The 21713-nt window shown below is 41.3% G+C and overlaps 1 protein-coding gene across 2 annotated transcripts in view; it reads right to left on the bottom strand.

Moving 5' to 3' along the window:
• LOC306960088 (ELKS/Rab6-interacting/CAST family member 1-like) overlaps positions 1–21713 on the bottom strand; it is a gene marked incomplete at its 3' end in the record, with an annotated part of 300396 nt that overhangs the window by 181770 nt on the left and 96913 nt on the right. For both annotated transcript variants that reach the window (XR_013792655.1, XM_079552392.1), the window contains exon 14: positions 5434–5569. Coding sequence is in view for 1 of the 2 variants with exons in the window: in XM_079552392.1 (XP_079408518.1) it covers positions 5434–5569 (136 nt within the window). The remainder of the gene's footprint in view (positions 1–5433; positions 5570–21713) is intronic.

Genomic DNA, 21713 nt, shown 5'->3' with positions numbered 1-21713 from the left:
TGACACAGGGCCTCATGTCCTCGTTATCCAGAGTGTTGCGGATTTATGGAGAGATTTTTATTGTAATTCATGCAGTTCTTATGTTTGAAGAGTTTCGTGGCGCTAGGCTAATGCAAGGCTAGTGCATGTCTATGGTATCAGCTAGCCTGCATTAAAAACAGTGTGACCCGCTCCACAGAGCACCTGAGGCAAATCACTGATAACACCAGACTAACCATATACATGTCTGTGTCCATAGAGTCATGTTTGGAATATAACTGACCTGCATCACATGAATGATCACATTTTGAGGGACTATTTTCTAGCAGATCACTCCGCCGCTGCGTAGCTTATACAACCACGAAGCTGATGCTGCTCAAGTATAAGTTATTTTAAATGATTCTATGGACACAGACATGTATATGGTTAGTCTGGTGTTATCAGTGATTTCAGCACCTGAGGCAAATCACTTTGACATGCTCAGGAATTTACAAGTCGTGGGCCGGATTCCATCATCTCGTGGGCCGGATGTGGCCCGGGGGCCGTAAAAAAAACACGATTAGCTCACGCAATCTACCATTAGAACACTGGAGCGATGGTTGCTCTGGGTATTCCATTAGAAATCAACCGTTTCCAGCTAGAACAGGCATTCACAACATTAACAACGTCTAGACCAGGGATTCTCAACCTGGGGGTCGGGACCCACTAGGGGGTCGCGAGACAAATTTGGGGGGTCGCCAGAGCATATAGATAAAATATGTGTTTTGATATTATTATTATGGCGTCGTAGCAAACATGCTTTTTACCAGGGTGCCATTATCTGTTCTAAATTTAATTCATTTTTGTTTTAGCCGTTGTTTTTTCTTTGTTTTTTAAGAGTTGTAAAGGTTTAACCTCTTAACTCCCGCTTGAACTGAGAGGATCTTTGTCCTCACGACATCAGATTTTTTTCCCATCATTTTTTGGTTGGGCATTCAACTCATTTTTGTAACTTTTTCATCATTTTTTGGTCACATTTTTGTCCATTTTTTATCAATTTTTTGTCAAATTTTTATCACATTTTTGGAAATTTTTGTGTCACATTTTTTTAATTTTTTCGTAAATTTTTTATCAATTTTTTTGTTATTTTTTTTGTTACATTTTGGTCATTTTGTTTGGCAATTTTTGGTCATTTTTTTGTCCATTTTTTGTCAATTTCTTGTGACATTTTTGCCACTTTTTCATACATTTTTCATCACTTTTTTGTCACATTTCCATCATTGTTTTCGTCTCAGTTTTGTTGCTTTTTTCCAGGAGCTTTTGGATTGGGGTAAAGCCAAACTGGAGAAAATGTGCTCGGTTCAGGCGGGAGTTAAGGGGTTAATGTCCCCGTTTTTTCCCATGGTCTGACCCGGGTGGGGGTCACGATCCTAATTAACTGTTATAATGGGGGTCGCGGCTCTGAAAGGTTGAGAACCCCTGGTCTAGACTGTACAGGTGTTTATGATTCATGTCATAATATCCTCAAAAAGAGTGCTTTTCTTTTTTTTTTTTAAAAGGACATTTTCAGTGATTTTCAGTGAGTGGTCGTGTAAATACGATTAATGCTAGTCTGAAACAAATGTAATGCTTTTTAGTCTTTTATTTTGTTATAATTCATTTAATGACTTTAAATGCTTTTTAATGCCCTGCAGAAAACCTGTTATTCATTTTTGTCAATTTCTGCTTCCAAAACTCTCTCTATATTTTGCATCACTCAGGCCAGATCTTTCACCTGGCGCAAAGACAACTCTGCTCCAAACGCGATGTTCGACAGGCGTCATCTTGCTGTTGCAGTATTTGACTCGCCATAACATGATTTATGACAAGCACCGCTGAGCTCTGGTCTCCTGTCGCAGCTTCACTTTCTCTTCCTCGTTTACGTCGCGCTGCCTCGTGTTCTTTTAAAACTCTACTGGTCAAACTAAGCACTTGAGTGAAACACTGTCGTCGGCACTCGCTCGGCCGTAACTGCATGAACGTGACCCAAACAAAAGCACATGTCCGCCCCTCGCTCCCACCTCCCCTCACTCCCCCACTGCCCCTCACTCCCCCACCGCCCACTGGAGTCTGTCTAATGCACCAGGTCTGGCTCTGCTCGATCTCACAAAGCCATAATCTGCCTTTATAAACACAGATCAGGCCTCGGTCTCTCCTGTAGCTCAGCTCCAGCCCCTGCCGCGCGATAAGAGTCCATTATGATGCCCATCCATCCATTCATTTTCTTCCGCTTTATCCGGGGCCGGGTCGCGGGGGCAGCAGTCTCAACAGAGATGCCCAAACTTCCCGATCCACACACACCTCCTCCAGCTGTTCTGGGGGGACCCCGAGGCGACACCAGGCCAGCTCGGAGACATAGTCCCACCACCGTGTCCTGGGCCTTCCACGAGGCCTTGTCCCACTAGGACATGCCTGGAACACCTCCCGCGGGAGGCGACCAGGAGGCATCCGGAACAGATGCCCGAGCCACCTCAGCTGGCTCCTTTCGACGTGAAGGAGCAGCGACTCTACTCTGAGCTCCTCCCGGGTAACTGAGCTCCTCACCCGATCTCGGAGGGTGCGCCCAGCCACCCTGCGAAGGAAACTCATTTCGGCCGCTTGTATTCGCGATCTTGTCCTTTCGGTCATTACCCAAATCTCATGACCATAGGTGAGGGTGGGAACGTAGATCGATCGGTAAATCGAGAGCTTTGCCTCAGACTCAGCTCCCTCTTCACCACGACAGACCGATACAGCGACCGCATCACTGCTGACGCCGCACCGATCCGTCTGTCGATCTCACGCTCCATCCGCCCCTCACTCGTGAACAAGACCCCGAGATACTTGAACTCCTCCACTTGAGGCAAGGACTCCCCACCGACCCGCAGAGGGGAAGCCACCTTTTTCCGGTGGAGAACCATGGCCTCGGATTTGGAGGTGCTGATCCTCATCCCGGCCGCTACACACTCGGCTGCAAACCGCCCCAGTGCGTGCTGAAGGTCCTGGTTCGTTGAAGCCATCAGAACAACATCGTCCGCAAACAGCAGAGATGAGACTCTGAGGCTCCCAAACCGGACACCCTCCGGCCCCTGGCTGCGCCTAGAAATTCTGTCCATAAAAGTAATGAACAGAACCGGTGACAAAGGGCAGCCCTGGCGGAGACCAACACGCACCGGGAACAGGTCTGACTTACTGCCGGCAATGCGAACCAAGCTCCTGCTGCGGTCATACAGGGAACGGACAGCCCTTAGCAGAGGGCCCCGGACCCCATACTCCCGGAGCACCCCCCACAGGGCACCACGAGGGACGCGGTCGAACGCTTTCTCCAGATCCACAAAACACATGTGGACTGGTTGGGCGAACTCCCACGAACCCTCGAGTACCCGATGAAGGGTATAGAGTTGGTCCAGTGTGCCACGACCAGGACGAAAACCGCATTGTTCCTCCTGGATCCGAGGTTCAACTATCGGCCGGATCCTCCTCTCCAGCACCCCGGAATAGACCTTACCGGGGAGGCTAAGGAGGGTGATTCCTCTGTAATTGGAACACACCCTCCGATCCCCCTTTTTAAAGAGAGGGACCACCACCCCGGTCTGCCAATCCAGAGGCACTGTCCCCGACCGCCACGCGATGTTGCAGAGACGTGTCAGCCAAGACAGTCCTACAACATCCAGAGACTTAAGGTACTCAGGGCGAATCTCATCCACCCCCGGAGCCTTGCCACCAAGGAGCTTTCTCACCACCTTGGTGACTTCAGCCCCGGTGATGGGCGAGCCCACCTCCGAGTCCCCAGCCTCTGCTTCCTCATTGGAAGACGTGACGACGGGATTGAGGAGGTCCTCGAAGTACTCCTTCCACCGCCCGACGACATCCCCAGTCGAGGTCAGCAGCCCCCCACCCGCACTGTAAACAGTGTTGGTGAAGCACTGCTTCCCCCTCCTGAGGCGCCGGATGGTTTGCCAGAATCTCTTCGAGGCCGACCGATAGTCTTCCTCCATGGCCTCCCCGAACTCCTCCCAGACCCGAGTTTTTGCCTCCGCAACCGCACGAGCCGCAGCACGCTTGTCCTGCCGGTACCTCTCAGCTGCCTCAGGAGTCCCACAAGCCAACAAGGCCAGGTAGGACTCCTTCTTCAGCTTGACGGCATCCCTTACTTCCGGGCGCCACCACCGGGTTCGGGGATTGCCGCCGCGACAGGCACCAGAGACCTTACGGCCACAACTACGAGCAGCCGCATCGACAATGGAGGAGGAGAACAGAGTCCACTCTGACTCCATGTCCCCCGCCTCCCCCGGAATCTGGGTGAAGCTCTTCCGGAGGTGGGAGTTGAAGACCCCACTGACAGAGGGATCCACCAGACGTTCCCAGCAGACCCTCACAACACGCTTGGGCCTGCCAGGTCTGACCGGCTTCCTCCCCTGCCAGCGGATCCAGCTCACCACCAGGTGGTGATCGGTTGACAGCTCAGCCCCTCTCTTCACCCGAGTGTCCGAGACACGCGGCCGGAGGTCAGATGACACAACTACAAAGTCGATCATCGACCTCCTGCCTAGGGTGTCCTGGGTCCATTATGATGATGATGAATAATCTTTATTCGGACTATAAACAAAACATAAAAACACAAACTCATACGAACTCAAAATACAACCTGCCATGATTGTGGCAGTTGTGAGCTCAGTTTCAGACGTGCAGCTCAACACATTTACATCTTAGTACAAACAATTTTGTTTTACCTTTTGCACATTTTAAATTAGGCTGTCCGAAAAGGAGTGGGGGGAAGTAAACACTTATTTATTCCCACCCCTTTTAAGTACTGTCCGTCTCTTTTCCTATTTACTTTTTAGGCTTCCTTAAAACAGTAATTTGAGCGCTGTGATCTAAATCAAGTTGTCATATACAGTGTGAATACTACCAATCAACATCAGGTTTGCAACAGCTGAACATGAAAAGTTAGAGATTTTCTTCTGATACTTAGAGAAAATCCATTCTTTGTATTGATATTTAAACTGTCTGATATTTGGACATCGTTTGAGGTCTACGTGTAATTTATTCCATATTTTAGGACCACAAACGGACACACAGAAACTTTTTCTGGATGTCCGGGCATGGGCAATTTTAAAGTGATCCAAGCCCCTTAAATGATATTTTCCTTCTCTTTCAGAAATCAACTGCTGAATGCATTATTTTCTATTTATTTCACCAGCCAAAAGTGCTGCGTCCAGCCGGGCCCCACATCACCCAACCCGGCCTCGCTCCAGAGCTCTGTGGCCGTCAAACTCCATACGTGTGAGTAAATAAACACGCAGACAATGAAGCTGCTGCATGAAGGAGGTCATGTGAGCACTGTCTCGAACAGATCAGGTCCTGTGAAGGTGTGTGGGCTCGTGTAGATCTATGGAGAAGGTGGAACTGAATGTCTGAGAGAAAGAGGAGCCAGCACAGTGTTCGCTGCAGTACCTTGATCTGCTGGGAGCTCTCGTTGAGGTTGTCCTCTCTCCTCCTGGCCTCCTCCATGAGCTGGGCGTTACGGCTTTTCTCCACCTGCTCCTTGTGTTTCAGGTTGGCCACTTTCTTCGACTGGTCCTTCATCTGCCTGCAGCGTCAAGAGAACATCATCGTCATCACGTGGAATCTTACCCACCAACATCTCCTGCTCCTCTCCATGTGTTTGTCTATGAAAACATCTGCAGAACTTCTGTAGGGCCTGCTGCTGGGAATGAGGAGCAATCTGGATCAGGCTAAACAAGCATGCAAACAGGACAAATGCAGCATGGAGGTAATTTGAGCGCCGACATGGACAAAACAAGTCAAGCCAAGGCAGAGCCGTGGGAGGATGTTTTAGTGAGGGGGCGCTGAGGGACAAAATTTACCCCCATAATACTTTTTCTGTGCATAAATCCTATTTATTAACCTCTTAACTCCCGCCTGAACCGAGAGCATTTTCTCCAGTTCAGCTTTACCCAAATCCTGTAGGCCAGTGTAACGCCTCATTTGAAAGACCTACAAAACTAAATGGATCTTTTTCCTCACGGCAGATTTTTTTCCATCACTTTTTTGTTGGGCAGTCGATTTTTGTGACTTTTTTTGTCACTTTTTTGTCAAATTATTCGCATTTTTTCGTCAATTTTTTTTTCACTTTTTTGTAAATTTTTTGTAAATTTTTTGTCATTTTTTGTCACTTTTTCGTCAAATTATTTGCATTTTTTTGTCAAATTCTCATCACTTTTTCGTCCATTTTTTCTCATTTTTTTGTAATTTTTTTGTCAAATTTATGTCAATTTTCGTCTTTTTTTTGTACATTTTTTGTAATTTTTTTGTCACTTTTTCGTCAAATTTTTCTCAATTTTTCGTCTTTTTTTTTTTTTACTTTTTTGTCAAATTTTTGTCCATTTTTTATAAATGTTTTCTCACTTTTGTCACATTTTCATCCTTGTTTTCGTCTCAGTTTTGTCGCTATTTTCACAGCTTTTTTCCAGAAGCTTTTGGATTGGGGTAAAGCCAAACTGGAGAAAATGTGCTCGGTTCCGGTGGGAGTTAAGGGGTTAATATTGCCTGCAGTTCACAAACTATCCACCAGGGGATGCTGCAGCGCCCTCAGCACCCTGGGTTCCCACGGCCTTGAGCCAAGGTGTATATGGACTATATGAACTAACAAGCAGAAGCAGAGCACTCACGATTCACCTGAGATATGTTCTTACCTGAGCTTAGACGAGTTGATATGTACCTGTAAAGATGTTGTTAGCATTTAGCCTCTCCTCCTCCCACCTCAGGAGCACTTCGACTTTACTATGTGGACGTCGAAGTTTTCCTAAGGTGTTATTACGCCTTACGATGTAGTTCCCCTTTATAGAAAATCCACATGTTTATTTCTGAGTAACTGCTCTCGTAACTGTGTTTAAAAAGGGAAACGTTGGAAGAGCTCGGTCGCCTCTTACTTCACCCCCGTTTGGCCCCATAGAGGAGAGTCTGAATGTTAACAACATCTTTGGTCTTTTTGCGTGACTGAGTGCACACGTAAAGACCAGACAGGTGCACATCAACTCGTCTAAGCTCAGGTAAGAACATTTAAAACGTTGGCCTGTTCCTTTAAAAGTGCTCAGGACGTCCAGATCAACACTTGTTTTTGGGGGGAAGGTGCTTAGACTTAAGAAAAAACAGAAACACAAGGCACTCCGGCTCCTCCCACATCATAATTCTCTATTTACATTTTCTAAAAAGCCTTTGCTGGGCTGATTAATATTAAAATCTTTTAAAACATATTTCTGGTTTCTTCCAGGCGTATCGGCTTCAACAAGTCTTTGTTAAGAAGTGACAGAGAGACTTCCTTTAATTAAAGATCGTTATTTCTGTTCTCAATAGTAAAACTTCCTAATAAGCCATGAAACTCTCAAAAGCGTGACTGAAGAAGAGAAGAGCAACTCTCACGTCCACAGTGTTTGTATCGCCATGACAACAAAGGTTAATCGGGCTGCACGATTAAGTCCAGGGCCGATCACGGGGGTCGGAACCCGCGGCTCTTCAGCCTCCTCGTAGCGGCTCTTTGTCCCACTGGAGCAGCACCGAGTACATCTACACGGAGAACCGGCTCTGATGAGTCAGAACCATTAACCACGCCTCTTATTGAAGCCGCAGACTCTTTATACGATAAACCTGCAGGTCTCTTTATAAGAAGAGAATGATCACACCACGTGGCTTAATTGTTTATGCTGCAATGGTTTTTCACATCTGTCATACTGCATTACAGCAGGTCACAAACATCAGCGTCCACTGAAACCAGTCACTTCTCTGTAGAAACAGGCAATTCAGATATTGGACAAGAAACCTTTGAGAGGCATCATGTTGATATTGTGCTTTTTACTTTTGAAAACTTTGTAAACTTTAGTAAACTGAAATTGACTTTTAAATGTCTGAACGACTGTGTGTCGCCTCTGTTCTCTGGCCTCATGGTGAGGGGTCATGGTGAGGGGGGGGCTCTCTCAGACCTTCCCCCAGAGCCTCAGTTAAAGGGATTGTTGCTCCCAAAGTTTAGACACTCTTTTGGACAGTCGTGCTTCTCCTTCAGAGGCGACACTGTGGAACTCTCTCCCCACGGCTCTGAAACTACAGACCAACGTCACCATCTTTACCAGACGCTCAAACAGTGGCTCAAACCGGCCCAGAGGTGTTCACATGTGTAAATGTGCCTTATCTAGTTTAATAATCTGTTTTATTGTGACCTTGTTTAAAAATGTGTTTTATCTTTGAAACCTAAAAGCCCCCTATGGACAGGTGTGGAAAATGAGCACATGGTAAATATAAAGCGCTTTTCCACCTACATTAGGCACTCAAAGCGCTTTACAGCAAGGATCCACTCACCCATTCATGCTCTCATTCATACACCAATGTAGGCAATGTGGGTGAAGTGTCTTGCCCAAGGACACAACAACAGTGTGCACTTCCAAGGAGGTGGGATTCGAACTGTCGCCCCATGTGCTGTAACACTTTAAACAATGCATCTGGTTTCGTCCAATGTAATTGCTATGTCCATATTAAATAAATAAATAAATAAAAATAAATGTCAAAGCCCCGGGGCCTGTGGGTACATTAAAGGGGCTGGAAGCAAGTTCGCCATGTTATACTCACTACTGCCACCTCAGGCCATATGTGTAACTGCACCTTCTATATTAAGCTCGTGCATGACGGCAATTCAGGCCGAAGTGACACATTTCTGAGTGACCGTACAGGATTTTAGAGGCAGTTGTGGTGAACAGGTCTGAGCTCATTCTACACATTAGGACATGGAGGAACATGTAGGGGGAGGAAAATACTTAATTTTAACATTTTTAAACTCCTTATAGTCCCTTTAAGGTGGGCCTGACTGCAGTAATCTAGCATCACAGGGCTGGGTTTTTTCTTTATTTCCCCCATACGCCTCTGTCGTTTGAGCGAGTGACTTACACTTATCAAGCCCCGCCTCCTCTGGCTTTGGAGACTCAGGTTTGTGGCGCTGCAGTCGCTGTAAACTCCACATGCCACACATCAGCACAGTTTGTAAAGTGTCCGAGAGGCACGGGCTGTAATCTACTGATTTCATGTGCATCGTTTCTGACATTCAAGTAAACGCCCTCACTAAAAGCAGCAAAACATTCATACATAACGTGACCAATAAAGAAGAACAACACCACAGATATTTGGGCCTAAAAGCCAAAATATATCAAGAAACCTAAAAGCAGCTGCACAGAGGAGACAGTAAGAGAGCGCGGATGACGTGATCACGCACAGAAAGCTGTTAGCAGAAATGAAAACAGAATCTGATATCTGGAGAGTGGGATTTCTAATGAGATTATTCGGTTTCGGGAAGCAGGCTGCGTTTTGGGAAGGACTTAGCGGCGGGTGAACAATGCGCTGCTCACGGGGGCAGAGAGACGGAGTGCGGGGGGTTCTGGGCCGCTCTGACACACGGCTGAGCTGGACTCAATCACCAGATAATGCCAGGAAGGTTCCAAAGTCGTCTGAATCACGGCGGAGTTCAGACGCCGAGAGGGGAAGCAGAAGGATCACCGCACAGACTAAACTTCCCTGATGACGACGTTACAACCGGCGGCTTAAACGTAATCCGGTGGTAAAAGCCCAAAGTTTATCCAGATTGCTCGAGCACCCGTGAGAGCGGAACCGGGCAAAGGGGAAAGAGTCACGCATTTTATTGAAGACTGAGGTTGAAGATCAGGTCATGTTCTAGCACAGCTTAGGTCTGGATAGAAAGACTAAGTTTTAAAGAGGGGGTGTTCTGCTTTAAAGAGGGGGTGTTCTGCTTTAAAGAGGGGGTGTTCTGCTTTAAAGAGGGGGTGTTCTGCTTTTGTCAGTCCCATAGCACCAGTCTATATCACACTACAATGATGACAAACCTTCTGTTGGTCTGTAAATGCAGTAAATTAGAATAACTGCCTTGTATAAAATGTCTCTCTCAAAATGGCTGTAGTGAATGTCTTGAAATAGGCCTCTGTCTCTTTAAGAACCTCTGAGCCTTTAGACACGCCCCCTCCACACGCTGTCTGTGGCATCAGTGGGGAGGGGGTTCTGCTGAGGAGCAGTGGTTGGTTACTCGGCTGGTGACCAAAGCTCGGAGGCGTCTCCAGGAGGTGGGGGCGTTCCTAGGAGGACTCAGGCAAACCTATCCCTAAAATGGCCGCCATCAGAGTTTTTACAGATTACTCAGAAATACGTGAATGTGCCAAGGCAACACTTCAGCCATGTTTTTAATGAGGGAGTGACAGAATAACAGGATGGAAAGCTGGAAAAAGTCCATTTTGCAGAATACCCCCCTTTAAAGGGACTATACGGAGTTTAAAAAGGTTGAGTATTTTCCTCCCCCTACATGTTCCTCCATGTCCTCATGTGTAGAATGAGCTCAGAACTGTCCACAACTGCCTCTAAAATCCTGCACTGTCACTCAGAAAGGTGCTAGACCTGAGGTGGCAGTAGTGAGCATCTAGTCCCTTTAAACTAACAGTCGCAGGTGCTACTTCGTGTGGAAAACAATTGTAGTAGTAGTTAAGCGGTGACTGCAATGTTCCTAAAAGAAAGTCTGCCTTCTCTGGATCAGACTTTTCCCACAAAGCCATCACAGAATGGACCCGGCTCCCGGACGATCTAAAGAACAGTGGAGGTTTCCGGTTGTTGTGCTGCTGTTGAGTCTCTGTCCAGTGATCAGGAAAGTAAACTAAAGCCTGAAACCGTCCTCCACATCATGTTGGTTCTGGGCAATGGTGCAGGTTTGGTGTCATTAATGGTGCGGCCCCTCCCCTCACTACTGCACTCTGGGACAAAGGAACATTCTGCTCTCCTCCCGAGCTTGACTTCTCAATAAAACAAAGCAATGGAAAGAGCAGATTAACTGTTTTCTAATCGTTTTTGAAGTGCCGCAGTTGGTGAAGTTAGAAGCTGCCACGCTCTTCCACGGGCACAAAGACCAGACAGGTACGGATCAACTCGTCTAAGCTCAGGTAAGAACATATCTCAGTCTGGAAAAACGGTGGCCTGTCCCTTTAAGGAAGTGGCGCCCGTGGTTGTGTGTTTATCACGCTGTGCTGAGGCTGTGTAAACCATGCTGTAAATTGAAACTGAAAGCCAGTTTTGACTAATTTATGATTTATTCCTGCATTCTGGGCTGATGGTGCAGGTCGTCTCGTGATCGGGAGGTCGTGGGTTCGGATCCCAGCTCCCACAAACGCACACTGTCATAGATACAGACGGCATCTCGTCATAGAAGGGGGCGTGGCTTCGCCGAGGGGGAAAATAGAAACTATTGGCAAACACAATTTTCCCTCTTTTTAGTTATTTTCTGGTGGAATAAAAACTTACTTATCACATACAAATAAAGTCCAGTGTAAATCAGGCCCATATGGATATTTTCTGAAAAAACGGCAGTTGTAGCAAGCGCTAGCTAGCGTTAGCATTAGCACATTGCTAACATGTAGCATCAAGTTAGCATTCTCCGTTGTTCATGTATTTATGGGCTGTTGAACCCCTTTGCTCCTCCCCATGTCTTTGTAGTTTTATTTAGTAGAAACTATATTTATAATTCAGCATCTCAAACTTGTTGTTCTGTGTAGATACAGACACGTCTCTGGAATCGCCCATATATGGTCATGTTTGAAAACAGTTAAGGGGGAAACAATTGAGAAAAATCTAAACTTTCTCAAATTATTCAAAAACTACTTTAACAAACGCAGAATTATGAATATAGTTTCTACTAAATAAAGATACAAAGACATGGAGAGGAGCAAAGTGGTTCAACAGCCCATAAATACATGAATAACAGAGAATACTAACATTAGATAGCGCTAGCTACAACTGCCGCTTTTTCAGAAAACATCCATATGGGCCCGATTTACACCTGACTTTATTTCTATGTGATAAATAAGTTGATTTTCCACCAGAAAATGGCAAAAAAAGGTTAATGCTAGAAAATGTGTGTTTCCCAAAAGATTTTATTTTCCCCCTCGGCGAGGCCACGCCCCCTTCTATGACGAGACGCCGTCTGTATCTATTGTGTCCTTGGGCAAGACACTTCACCCTACTTGGCTCCAGTGTCCTTACAGTAAAGCACTTTGGGCCTGATAAAGGTAGAAAAGTGCTTTATAAGTTGAGTCTATTTACTATTTTTATTTCTTTTAAAAAAATGTCAATGTTCCCCCTTTTGTTTTACATCCAGCTCTGCCTTTTACACCGTTTCTCGGAGCTTCTTGAACGTTCTTGACTCTTTCATTTCTTTGTGAAGTCTATTCTATAAACCAGTTATCTTTTTTAAGTTGTGTTTTCCTTTCAGATTGTCCTGACTCTCAGTTTTCCAGCCTTCTTTCAATGTTCTCTTGCCATATTCTTCATTCGGCTTCACACAAAACCTTTCTTTATCACTGTCACGTCTTTGTGGAGCGGACCCCGAGTCTAACAACCTGCTGCATCAGTAATAAAAGGTGTTTAGTGGGTGCTGACATTAACAGAGGAACGGAGGAATGGCCTCGACAGAGTTTGGCGACACAAACCCTCGGTGTTTCTGCTGAAAAAGGTCCAAAGGGCTCGATTCCAGATCCTCTTGGAAAGATGGAAACGACCTGATCCAAACACCTGGTTCAGGGAAATGCGAGGAATTCAGCCATAACTGCACTCGAACTTCCATAAAGACACGACTTGTTACGAATCCCCATAAAGTGAGGTAAGTGTGCGTGGCGTTACTTTCACGTCTTTGCTTCGGACCTCGCTTCCCCCCAGACCGTGAAGTAAAATCATACCAAAATTTGGGAACAATTTAGCGCTACAGGGCCGGTGTGTGTGCGTAACAGCTCGTAAAAGGCTGGAATGTTCCGATTGGAGGGTTTCCAGGAAGTGCGTCCGTCCGGGGGCTGCTCTCCCTGAGGTTTGGTTAGTGGTAGATGTTCTGCTCCGGAGGGACGGTCTGCTGTGAAAACGTGAGATATCATGACACAAGGTTAGGGCCAGGGAAATGGTTTAACCTCTTAACTCCCGCCTGAATCCAGAGGATCTTTTTCCTCACGTCATCACATTTTTTTTCCAACATTTTTTTGTTGGGTGTTCAACTCATTTTAGTAACTTTTTTGTCATTTTTTATCACATTTTTGTCATTTTTTCGTCAATTTTTAATCATTTTTTGTCACATTTTTGACATTTTTTTTTATCGATTTTTTGTAAATTTTTGTCACATTTTTGTCATTTTTTCGTCCATTTTTAATCATTTTTTTGTCACATTTTTGTCAATTTTTAATCATTTTTTTGTCAAATTTTTGACATTTTTTTATCGTTTTTTTGGAATTTTTTGTCACATTTTTTCGTCCATTTTTAATCAATTTTTTGTCAATTTTTTTGTCACAAATTGTCACATTTTTGACATTTTTTCGTCAATTTTTCGTCAATTTTTCGTCAATTTCTTTGTCAATTTTTTTGTCACATTTTTTGGTCCATTTTTTATCCATTTTTTGTCCATTTTTTTTGACATTTTTGTCACTTTTTTGTCAATGTTTTCTCACTTTTTTGTCACATTTCCATCATTGTTTTGTTGCCATTTTCACAGCTTTTTTCCAGAAGCTTTTGGATTGGGGTAAAGCCAAACTGGAGAAAATGTGCTCGGTTCAGGTGGGAGTTAATGGGTCAACCTTACGGAATAGGGTTCGGATTAGGATTATTTGTATTTTTAGACAAACCAACTCATAGATCTATACAAACAGCAGACCGTCCCTCCGGAGCAGACGATCTAGCGCTAACCCTGAGGTTTCCCCCCTTCGTGCTGCATCGGGCCCAGGTTTGAGGGAATATGTGTGGACAGTGTGGAAATAGCGATATTTTCTGATTGAAATGCTAAAAAGTTACTGTATATCCTTATGTTGTCCTTGTATATGTCCATCACTTCCAGCCCTTGCTCCTGACAGGCTGCCCACACGCACCGGTCAAATGAAGAGTCAAACATGTGAAGAACTTAAAGGAACAGGCCAGCGTTTTTCCACACTGAGATATGTTCTTACCTGAGCTGTGACGAGTTCTTTAGGACCTGTCTGATCTTCAGTCACGTAAACACAGCGCAGACGGCGTTAGCATTTAGCCTCTCCCTCTCTCCTCTATAGCTCCAAAACAGGTCAAGATAGAAGCTACCAAGCTCTTCCACGTTTCCCCTATTTAAATATGGTTACGTGAAGTGTTCCACTACAAAGTATAATTACACACAATTAAACAATGTGGATTTTCTAAGCGGATAAAAGGGGGGACTATATTGTAAGGCGTAATAATACCAGGAGTAGTTTGGCATCCGCGCAGTAAAGTGAAGATTACTGCGCGGATTTCGAACTACTCCTGGTATTATTGTGTAATTAACAAAAATGTGACAAAAACTCAACAAAAATTCAACAAAAATGTGACAAAAATGTGACAAAAATTCAACAAAAATGTGACAAAAACTCAACAAAAATGTGACAAAAATGTGACAAAAATTCGACAAAAATTCGACAAAAATTCGACAAAAATTCAACAAAAATGTGACAAAAATGTGACAAAAATGTGACAAAAATGTGACAAAAATTCGACAAAAACTCAACAAAAATGTGACAAAAATGTGACAAAAATTCGACAAAAAATCAACAAAAATGTGACAAAAATGTGACAAAAATGTGACAAAAATGTGACAAAAATGTGACAAAAATGTGACAAAAACTCAACAAAAATGTGACAAAAATTCGACAAAAAATCAACAAAAATGTGACAAAAATGTGACAAAAAATCAACAAAAATGTGACAAAAATGTGACAAAAATGTGACAAAAATTCAACAAAAATTCAACAAAAATTCAACAAAAATTCAACAAAAATTCAACAAATTACGGATGCCAAACTACTCCTGGTATTATTACGCCTCACAATATAGTCCCCCCTTTTATCCGCTTAGAAAATCCACATTGTTTAATTGTGTGTAATTATACTTTGTAGTGGAACACTTCACGTAACCATATTTAAATAGGGAAAACGTGGAAGAGCTTGGTAGCTTCTATCTTGACCTGTTTTGGAGCTATAGAGGAGAGAGGGAGAGGCTAAATGCTAACGCCGTCTGCGCTGTGTTTACGTGACTGAAGATCAGACAGGTCCTAAAGAACTCGTCACAGCTCAGGTAAGAACATATCTCAGTATGGAAAAACGCCGGCCTGTTCCTTTAAGATTACTCCATCAACATGTCCTCAAGTGAAAAAACACAACTATCATACACCATTCACGGCCAAGCGATTAATCGCAAAAATAATCAGTAGATTAATCGATTAGCCCGACCGAGAACGCACACAGACTTGACAGTGACCGATGGATGGCAGCGCCGCAGGTCCCGCCTCCAGCACATATTACATACATGAGTCTGGGCCTATCACAGAGCAGCTCACCAGGCTGCAGACTCCTCATTGGTTACTGTCACTCGCACGCGGTGTCTGTCAACACTATGGGAAACTGGCAAACACCGGTGGATTATACGGATATTCTTTGTTGTTTAGAAAACTCTTTGCCACAGATCTGTTCGCTGGCGACACATGATGAAGCTGTAATGGATGAAGCTCGAACTGGTCGGGCCAGGGCCTCTTTTATTCCAGAGGCAAAGATAAATGATCACATGTTGCTCAGTGAAGCTGCTGCAAATTAGGCTTTATTCGATCTTATGCTGAAGGTCTCTCAGCTTCAGAGCCGGACTGAGGATGGCTGTGACTGTGTGATCTTTGTCCCAAGCACAATTGTTGTCTCACTGTGTTTTATTTGTTTGTTTTTGCTTTATTATGTGTGGACTCCTGCTGCATAATCATTTCCTTCAGGACATTAATAAAGTAGAACCTTGAACCTTAAGTTTCAAAGAGGCTAAAGAGACGTAAAGACATGATGCTACGAGTCCATTTACACCACGGTTCACATCTGTCCAGGATCAGCTGTTGTTAAGCTTTAGAAGGACATAAACGACTCCTTAATGCTCTCATGTCACTGTGCTTAGGGCAGATGCATTGCTAGGTAATAGTCTGCTGTTTGACTGTCGTTTATAAAGTAAACTTCTGCTTTGCTGTGTCTAATGCTCTGGGATTACACTACAAAAAGTAAATATCAAGCATTGGCTTAAATGACTTGAATTGAGGAAATGTTTCTTGTTTTGAGCGGTTTTCACTCATTTAGACACTTTTCCTGATCGGACCGAGTTTCCTTTGCTTGTTTGAGGACATTTCAGACCAGTTCTAGGGTAAATCTCGCTTGAAATAAGAAAGTAAAACTGCCAATGAGATGAGACCAATTTTCTTTCCCCATTGGCAAAGAAAATGACCTGAAATAAGGACGAGATGTATCGAAACGAGTCAGAAACATCTCAGAACAAGAGAAATAATCCAGGACAAATGCCCAACAACTTCTTAACCAGTCAAAACAACTCAAATGTGGATTATTGTGCTCAAATTGAGATGTTTATACTGATCTAGTTAATTACTTTTCGCAGTGCATGTTCTTGCATTTTTTTTTGTCATTTTTTTGTAGTTTTTTGTCATATTTTTGCAGTTTTTTGTCATATTTTTGTAGTTTTTTGTCATTTTTGCAGTTTTTTGTCATATTTTTGCAGTTTTTTGTCATATTTTTGTAGTTTTTGTCATATTTTTGCAGTTTTTGTCATATTTTTGCAGTTTTTTGTCATATTTTTGTAGTTTTTTGTCATATTTTTGTAGTTTTTTGTCATATTTTTGCAGTTTTTTGTCATATTTTTGTAGTTTTTTGTCATTTTTTTGTCATAATTTTGTAGTTTTTTGTCATATTTTTGTAGTTTTTTGTCATATTTTTTGTCATATTTTTGTAGTTTTTTGTCATATTTTTGTAGTTTTGTCATTTTAATGACAAATATCAAGCATATCGTCTTAAATGACTTGAATTGAGGAAATGTTTCTTGTTTAGACACTTTTCCTGATCGGACCGAGTTTCCTTTGCTTGTTTGAGGACATTTCAGACCAGTTCTAGGGTAAATCTCGCTTGAAATAAGAAAGTAAAATTGCCAATGAGATAAGACCAGTTTTCTTTCCCCATTGGCAAAGAAAATGACCTGAAATAAGGACGAAATGCATCGAAACGAGTCAGAAACGTCTCAGAACAAGTGAAATAATCCAGGACAAATGCCCGAGAACTTCTTAACTCGTCAAAACAACTAAAATGTGGATTATTGTGCTCAAATTGAGACGTTTATACTGATCTAGTTAATTACTTTTCGCAGTGCATGTTTTTGCATTTTTTTTTGTCATTGTAGTTTTTTGTCATATTTACAGTTTTTTGTCATATTTTTGCATTTTTTTGTCATATTTGTGTAGTTTTTTGTCATTTTTGCAGTTTTTTTGTCATATTTTTGTAGTTTTTTGTCATATTTTTGCAGTTTTTTGTCATATTTGTGTAGTTTTTTGTCATATTTGTGTAGTTTTTTGTCATTTTTGCAGTTTTTTTGTCATATTTTTGTAGTTTTTTGTCATATTTTTGCAGTTTTTTGTCATATTTGTGTAGTTTTTTGTCATTTTTGCAGTTTTTTGTCATATTTGTGTAGTTTTTTGTCATTTTTGCAGTTTTTTGTCATATTTTTGTAGTTTTTGTCATATTTTTGCAGTTTTTTGTCATATTTTTGTAGTTTTTTGTCATATTTTTGTAGTTTTTTGTCATATTTTTGTAGTTTTTTGTCATTTTTGCAGTTTTTTGTCATATTTTTGTAGTTTTTTTGTCATATTTTTTGTCATATTTTTTGTCATATTTTTTGTCATATTTTTTTGTCATATTTTTGTAGTTTTTTGTCATATTTTTTTGTCATATTTTTGTAGTTTTTTGTCATATTTTTTTGTCATTTTTGCAGTTTTTTGTCATATTTTTGTAGTTTTTTTGTCATATTTTTGTAGTTTTTTTGTCATATTTTTTGTCATATTTTTTGTCATATTTTTTGTCATATTTTTTTGTCATATTTTTGTAGTTTTTTGTCATATTTTTTTGTCATATTTTTGTAGTTTTTTTGGTCATATTTTTGCAGTTTTTTGTCATATTTTAATGACAAATATCAAGCATTCGCTTAAATGACTTGAATTGAGGAAATGTTTCTTGTTCTGAGCGGTTTTCACTCATTTAGACACTTTTCCTGATCGGACCGAGTTTACTTTGCTTGTTTGAGGACATTTCAGACCAGTTCTAGGGTAAATCTCACTTGAAATAAGAAAGTAAAATTGCCAATGAGATAAGACCAGTTTTCTTTCCCCATTGGCAAAGAAAATGACCTGAAATAAGGACGAAATGTATCGAAACGAGTCAGAAACATCTCAGAACAAGTGACATAATCTGGGACAAATGCCCAAGAACTTCTTAACCAGTCAAAACAACTCAAATGTGGATTATTGTGCTCAAACTGAGATGTTTATACTGATCTAGTTAAATACTTTTCGCAGTGCATGTTTTTGCATTTTTTTTTGTCATATTTTTGCAGTTTTTTGTCATATTTGTGTAGTTTTTTTTGTCATTTTTGCAGTTTTTTGTCATATTTTTGTAGTTTTTTAGTCATATTTTTGTAGTTTTTGTCATATTTTTGTAGTTTTTTGTCATATTTTTGTAGTTTTTTGTCATATTTTTGCAGTTTTTTGTCATATTTTTGTAGTTTTTTGTCATATTTTTGCAGTTTTTTGTCATATTTTTGTAGTTTTTTGTCATATTTTTTTGTCATAATTTTGTAGTTTTTTGTCATATTTTTGTAGTTTTTTGTCATATTTTTTTGTCATATTTTTGTAGTTTTTTGTCATATTTTTGTAGTTTTTTGTCATATTTTTGTAGTTTTTGTCATATTTTAATGACAAATATCAAGCATTGTCTTAAATGAGTTGAATTGAGGAAATGTTTCTTGTTTTGAGCGGTTTTCACTCATTGAGACACTTTTCCTGATCAAGTTTGCTTTGCTTGTTTGAGGACATTTCAGACCAGTTCTAGGGTAAATCTCGCTTGAAATAAGAAAGTAAAATTGCCAATGAGATAAGACCAGTTTTCTTTCTGTTCACATCAGCCGCCGCCTCTGCACATTTCTTTCCCCTAAACTCACACTCGTCCAAACGCAACATTTTCCTTTCCTTTGGCGAAAGCGCTTTCATTGATCCATGCACCATTTCTCCTCCTCTTCCTCTCGCTCTGGGAAGCCCTGGATCTCCTGCGCTTCACTCTCCGTTTGTTTAGGCTTTAAATCACGGCCGACTGCGGCAACGACTGCATATTCACAGAGTTTATCATGTGAACTGGAGTCTCATCGCTCATCACTTTGAAACGGCCGGGACCAGGCGCTTAAATATTAGTGTAACGGTCAGTGCTAGATTTATGTCGAAGCTGGAAAACCCGGAGGAGGAACTGAAGCCAGGGACGAACTGGAGAAGTTAGTTTATGTGACTCTTTTGGGGGGTCTTGAATGTGACACAAACCGCCACCATGAGCTGTGCCCGCCCCCTTTTCTCTGGATATCTCCGCCTCACTCTCGGACAAAACATCATGTTTTAATGCGAGACGCTTTAGGTGAAAGTATTGATGTTTCCCGCAGTGGTGGAAGTGGAGATTTGTATCTGTTTTCCTCCCTTTACATCTTAGTTTTCATGTCAGATATAAAAATGATGATGTTTATTTGATGATGTTTTGTCTGCGAGGTGGGGGCGACCCGGAAGTAGCTGCTGCGCCGTCATTTTTTGTCAAATTTTGGTCTTTTTTTTGTCACATTTTTGTCATTTTTTTGTCATTTTTTTGTCACATTTTTGTCACATTTTTGTCATTTTTTTGTGTCATTTTTTTGGTCATTTTTTGTCAAATTTTTTCTCATTTTTTGTCATTTTTTTAGTCATTTTTTAGTCATTTTTTTAGTCATTTTTTGTCATTTTTTGTCATTTTTTTAGTCATTTTTTGTCATTTTTTGTCAAATTTTTGTCATTTTTTTTGTCATTTTTTTGTCATTTTTTTGTCATTTTTTGCCAAATTTTTGTCATTTTTTGTCATTTTTTTGTCATTTTTTGTCAATTTTTTGTCATTTTTTGCCAAATTTTTGTCATTTTTTTGTCATTTTTTTGTCATTTTTTGTCAATTTTTTTGTCATTTTTTTGTCATTTTTTTGTCATTTTTTGCCAAATTTTTGTCATTTTTTGCCAAATTTTTGTCATTTTTTGTCAAATTTTTGTCATTTTTTGTCATTTTTTTCCAATTTTTTGTCATTTTTTGTCAATTTTTTTTGTCAATTTTTTTTGTCAATTTTTTTTGTCAATTTTTTTTGTCATTTTTAGTCAAATTTTTTTGTCAAATTTTTTTGTCAAATTTTTGTGATTTTTTTTGTCAATTTTTTTGGCACATTTTTGTAATTTTTCGGCGTAGAAAGGCCGTCTTTCCCGCGGGTTTTCATTCATAAATATTGACAGATTTGACATCCACGTGTCCTGCTAAGGGGCCCCGTGATGACGCTTTCACCCAAATATGGTGTTTTTCCTCCTACGAGACGCTGGAGCGGAAAAGTGGAAGAACGGGCCGAGCATGCGCACTCGCTACAAAACTTCAGGGCTGGTTTTCTCTGAATGAGAGAAGCCGCACTCGGGCAGAGCCTGAGCCCTTATAGAAGCTCCCACAGACTCCACACTTTACAGGCTGAGACACAACAACATTCTGAAGGTTTTTTCAGAGGGATTTTTTAATATCTAATTCCTAGCCTGATTTATTCAGCTTTGAAACCAAAAAAACAGGCGGTTTTTACAGATTTTTTCACTGATGATTAGTTTATTGAAAAACTAAACAAAATATCCAAAATCCTCTGAAAAAATCTTAGTTACTAATATGTCAATAAAATAAAACCATAACATTTAATCTGCCTCAATTCATTATTTTGATTTCCCAAAATATAGGCAATTTTGGCCATTTTAATGCTCAAAATGACGTATTTTTAAGTGAAAACATAAAATGACAGAAAAAATGCAACACATTTTTTTCTCATATTTATATCTGTGATGTTCAGCAAAAGTTTCACATTGACATCTCTACAGTTATTTATTTTCCTTATTCACCTGCAGTGTCTCGCCTTAAAGGTACACAGCGTAACATTTTGGACTACACTGATGCAGCGAAACAAAAACATGCTCCTAATGAGCGGCTCAGCACAGAAAGTGTTATTACTGCAGCGTGTTAGAGATGAATGGATTTGGATGAAAAACTAACCTGGTTTAATCTCATATTCTACAGCCTTTCGTCACATCTCCATGGAGACGAGCTGGAGACACACCCACTCCTGGTAACGTCTACAGTCACATCTTAGGAAGGTGGAGCTTCTTAAATGTTTGTTTATACATTTATGAGGTATTTTTCAATGATGCAAATATCTGTCATACAATAAATGCTTGTATTTCAATTTTACTTATTGGGTAAAATTCTACGCAGTGTGGCTTTAAAGGGACTATAGGGAGTTTAAAAATGTTAAAATGATGTATTCTCCTCCCCCTACATGTTCCAGCCATGTCCTAATGTGTAGAATGAGCTCAAACCTGTTCACCACAACTGCCTCTGAAATCCTGCACTGTCACTCAGAAAGGTGCAGTTACACGTATGACCTGAGGTGGCAGTAGTGAGAATAAAATGGCTAACTTGCATCTAGCCCCTTTAAGCATTGTGCGGGGTAAGTTTTGTCTTTTATGAAAACTAAGATGTTAAGAGATGAAACTAGCTCAAAATCTC

The sequence above is a fragment of the Gobius niger genome (assembly GCF_951799975.1).
Source record: "Gobius niger genome assembly, chromosome: 2".
NCBI classification, from domain to species: Eukaryota; Metazoa; Chordata; class Actinopteri; order Gobiiformes; family Gobiidae; genus Gobius; species Gobius niger.
The sequence above is the reverse complement of the archived record's forward strand: the minus strand, read 5'-3'. Positions and strand labels throughout refer to the sequence as shown.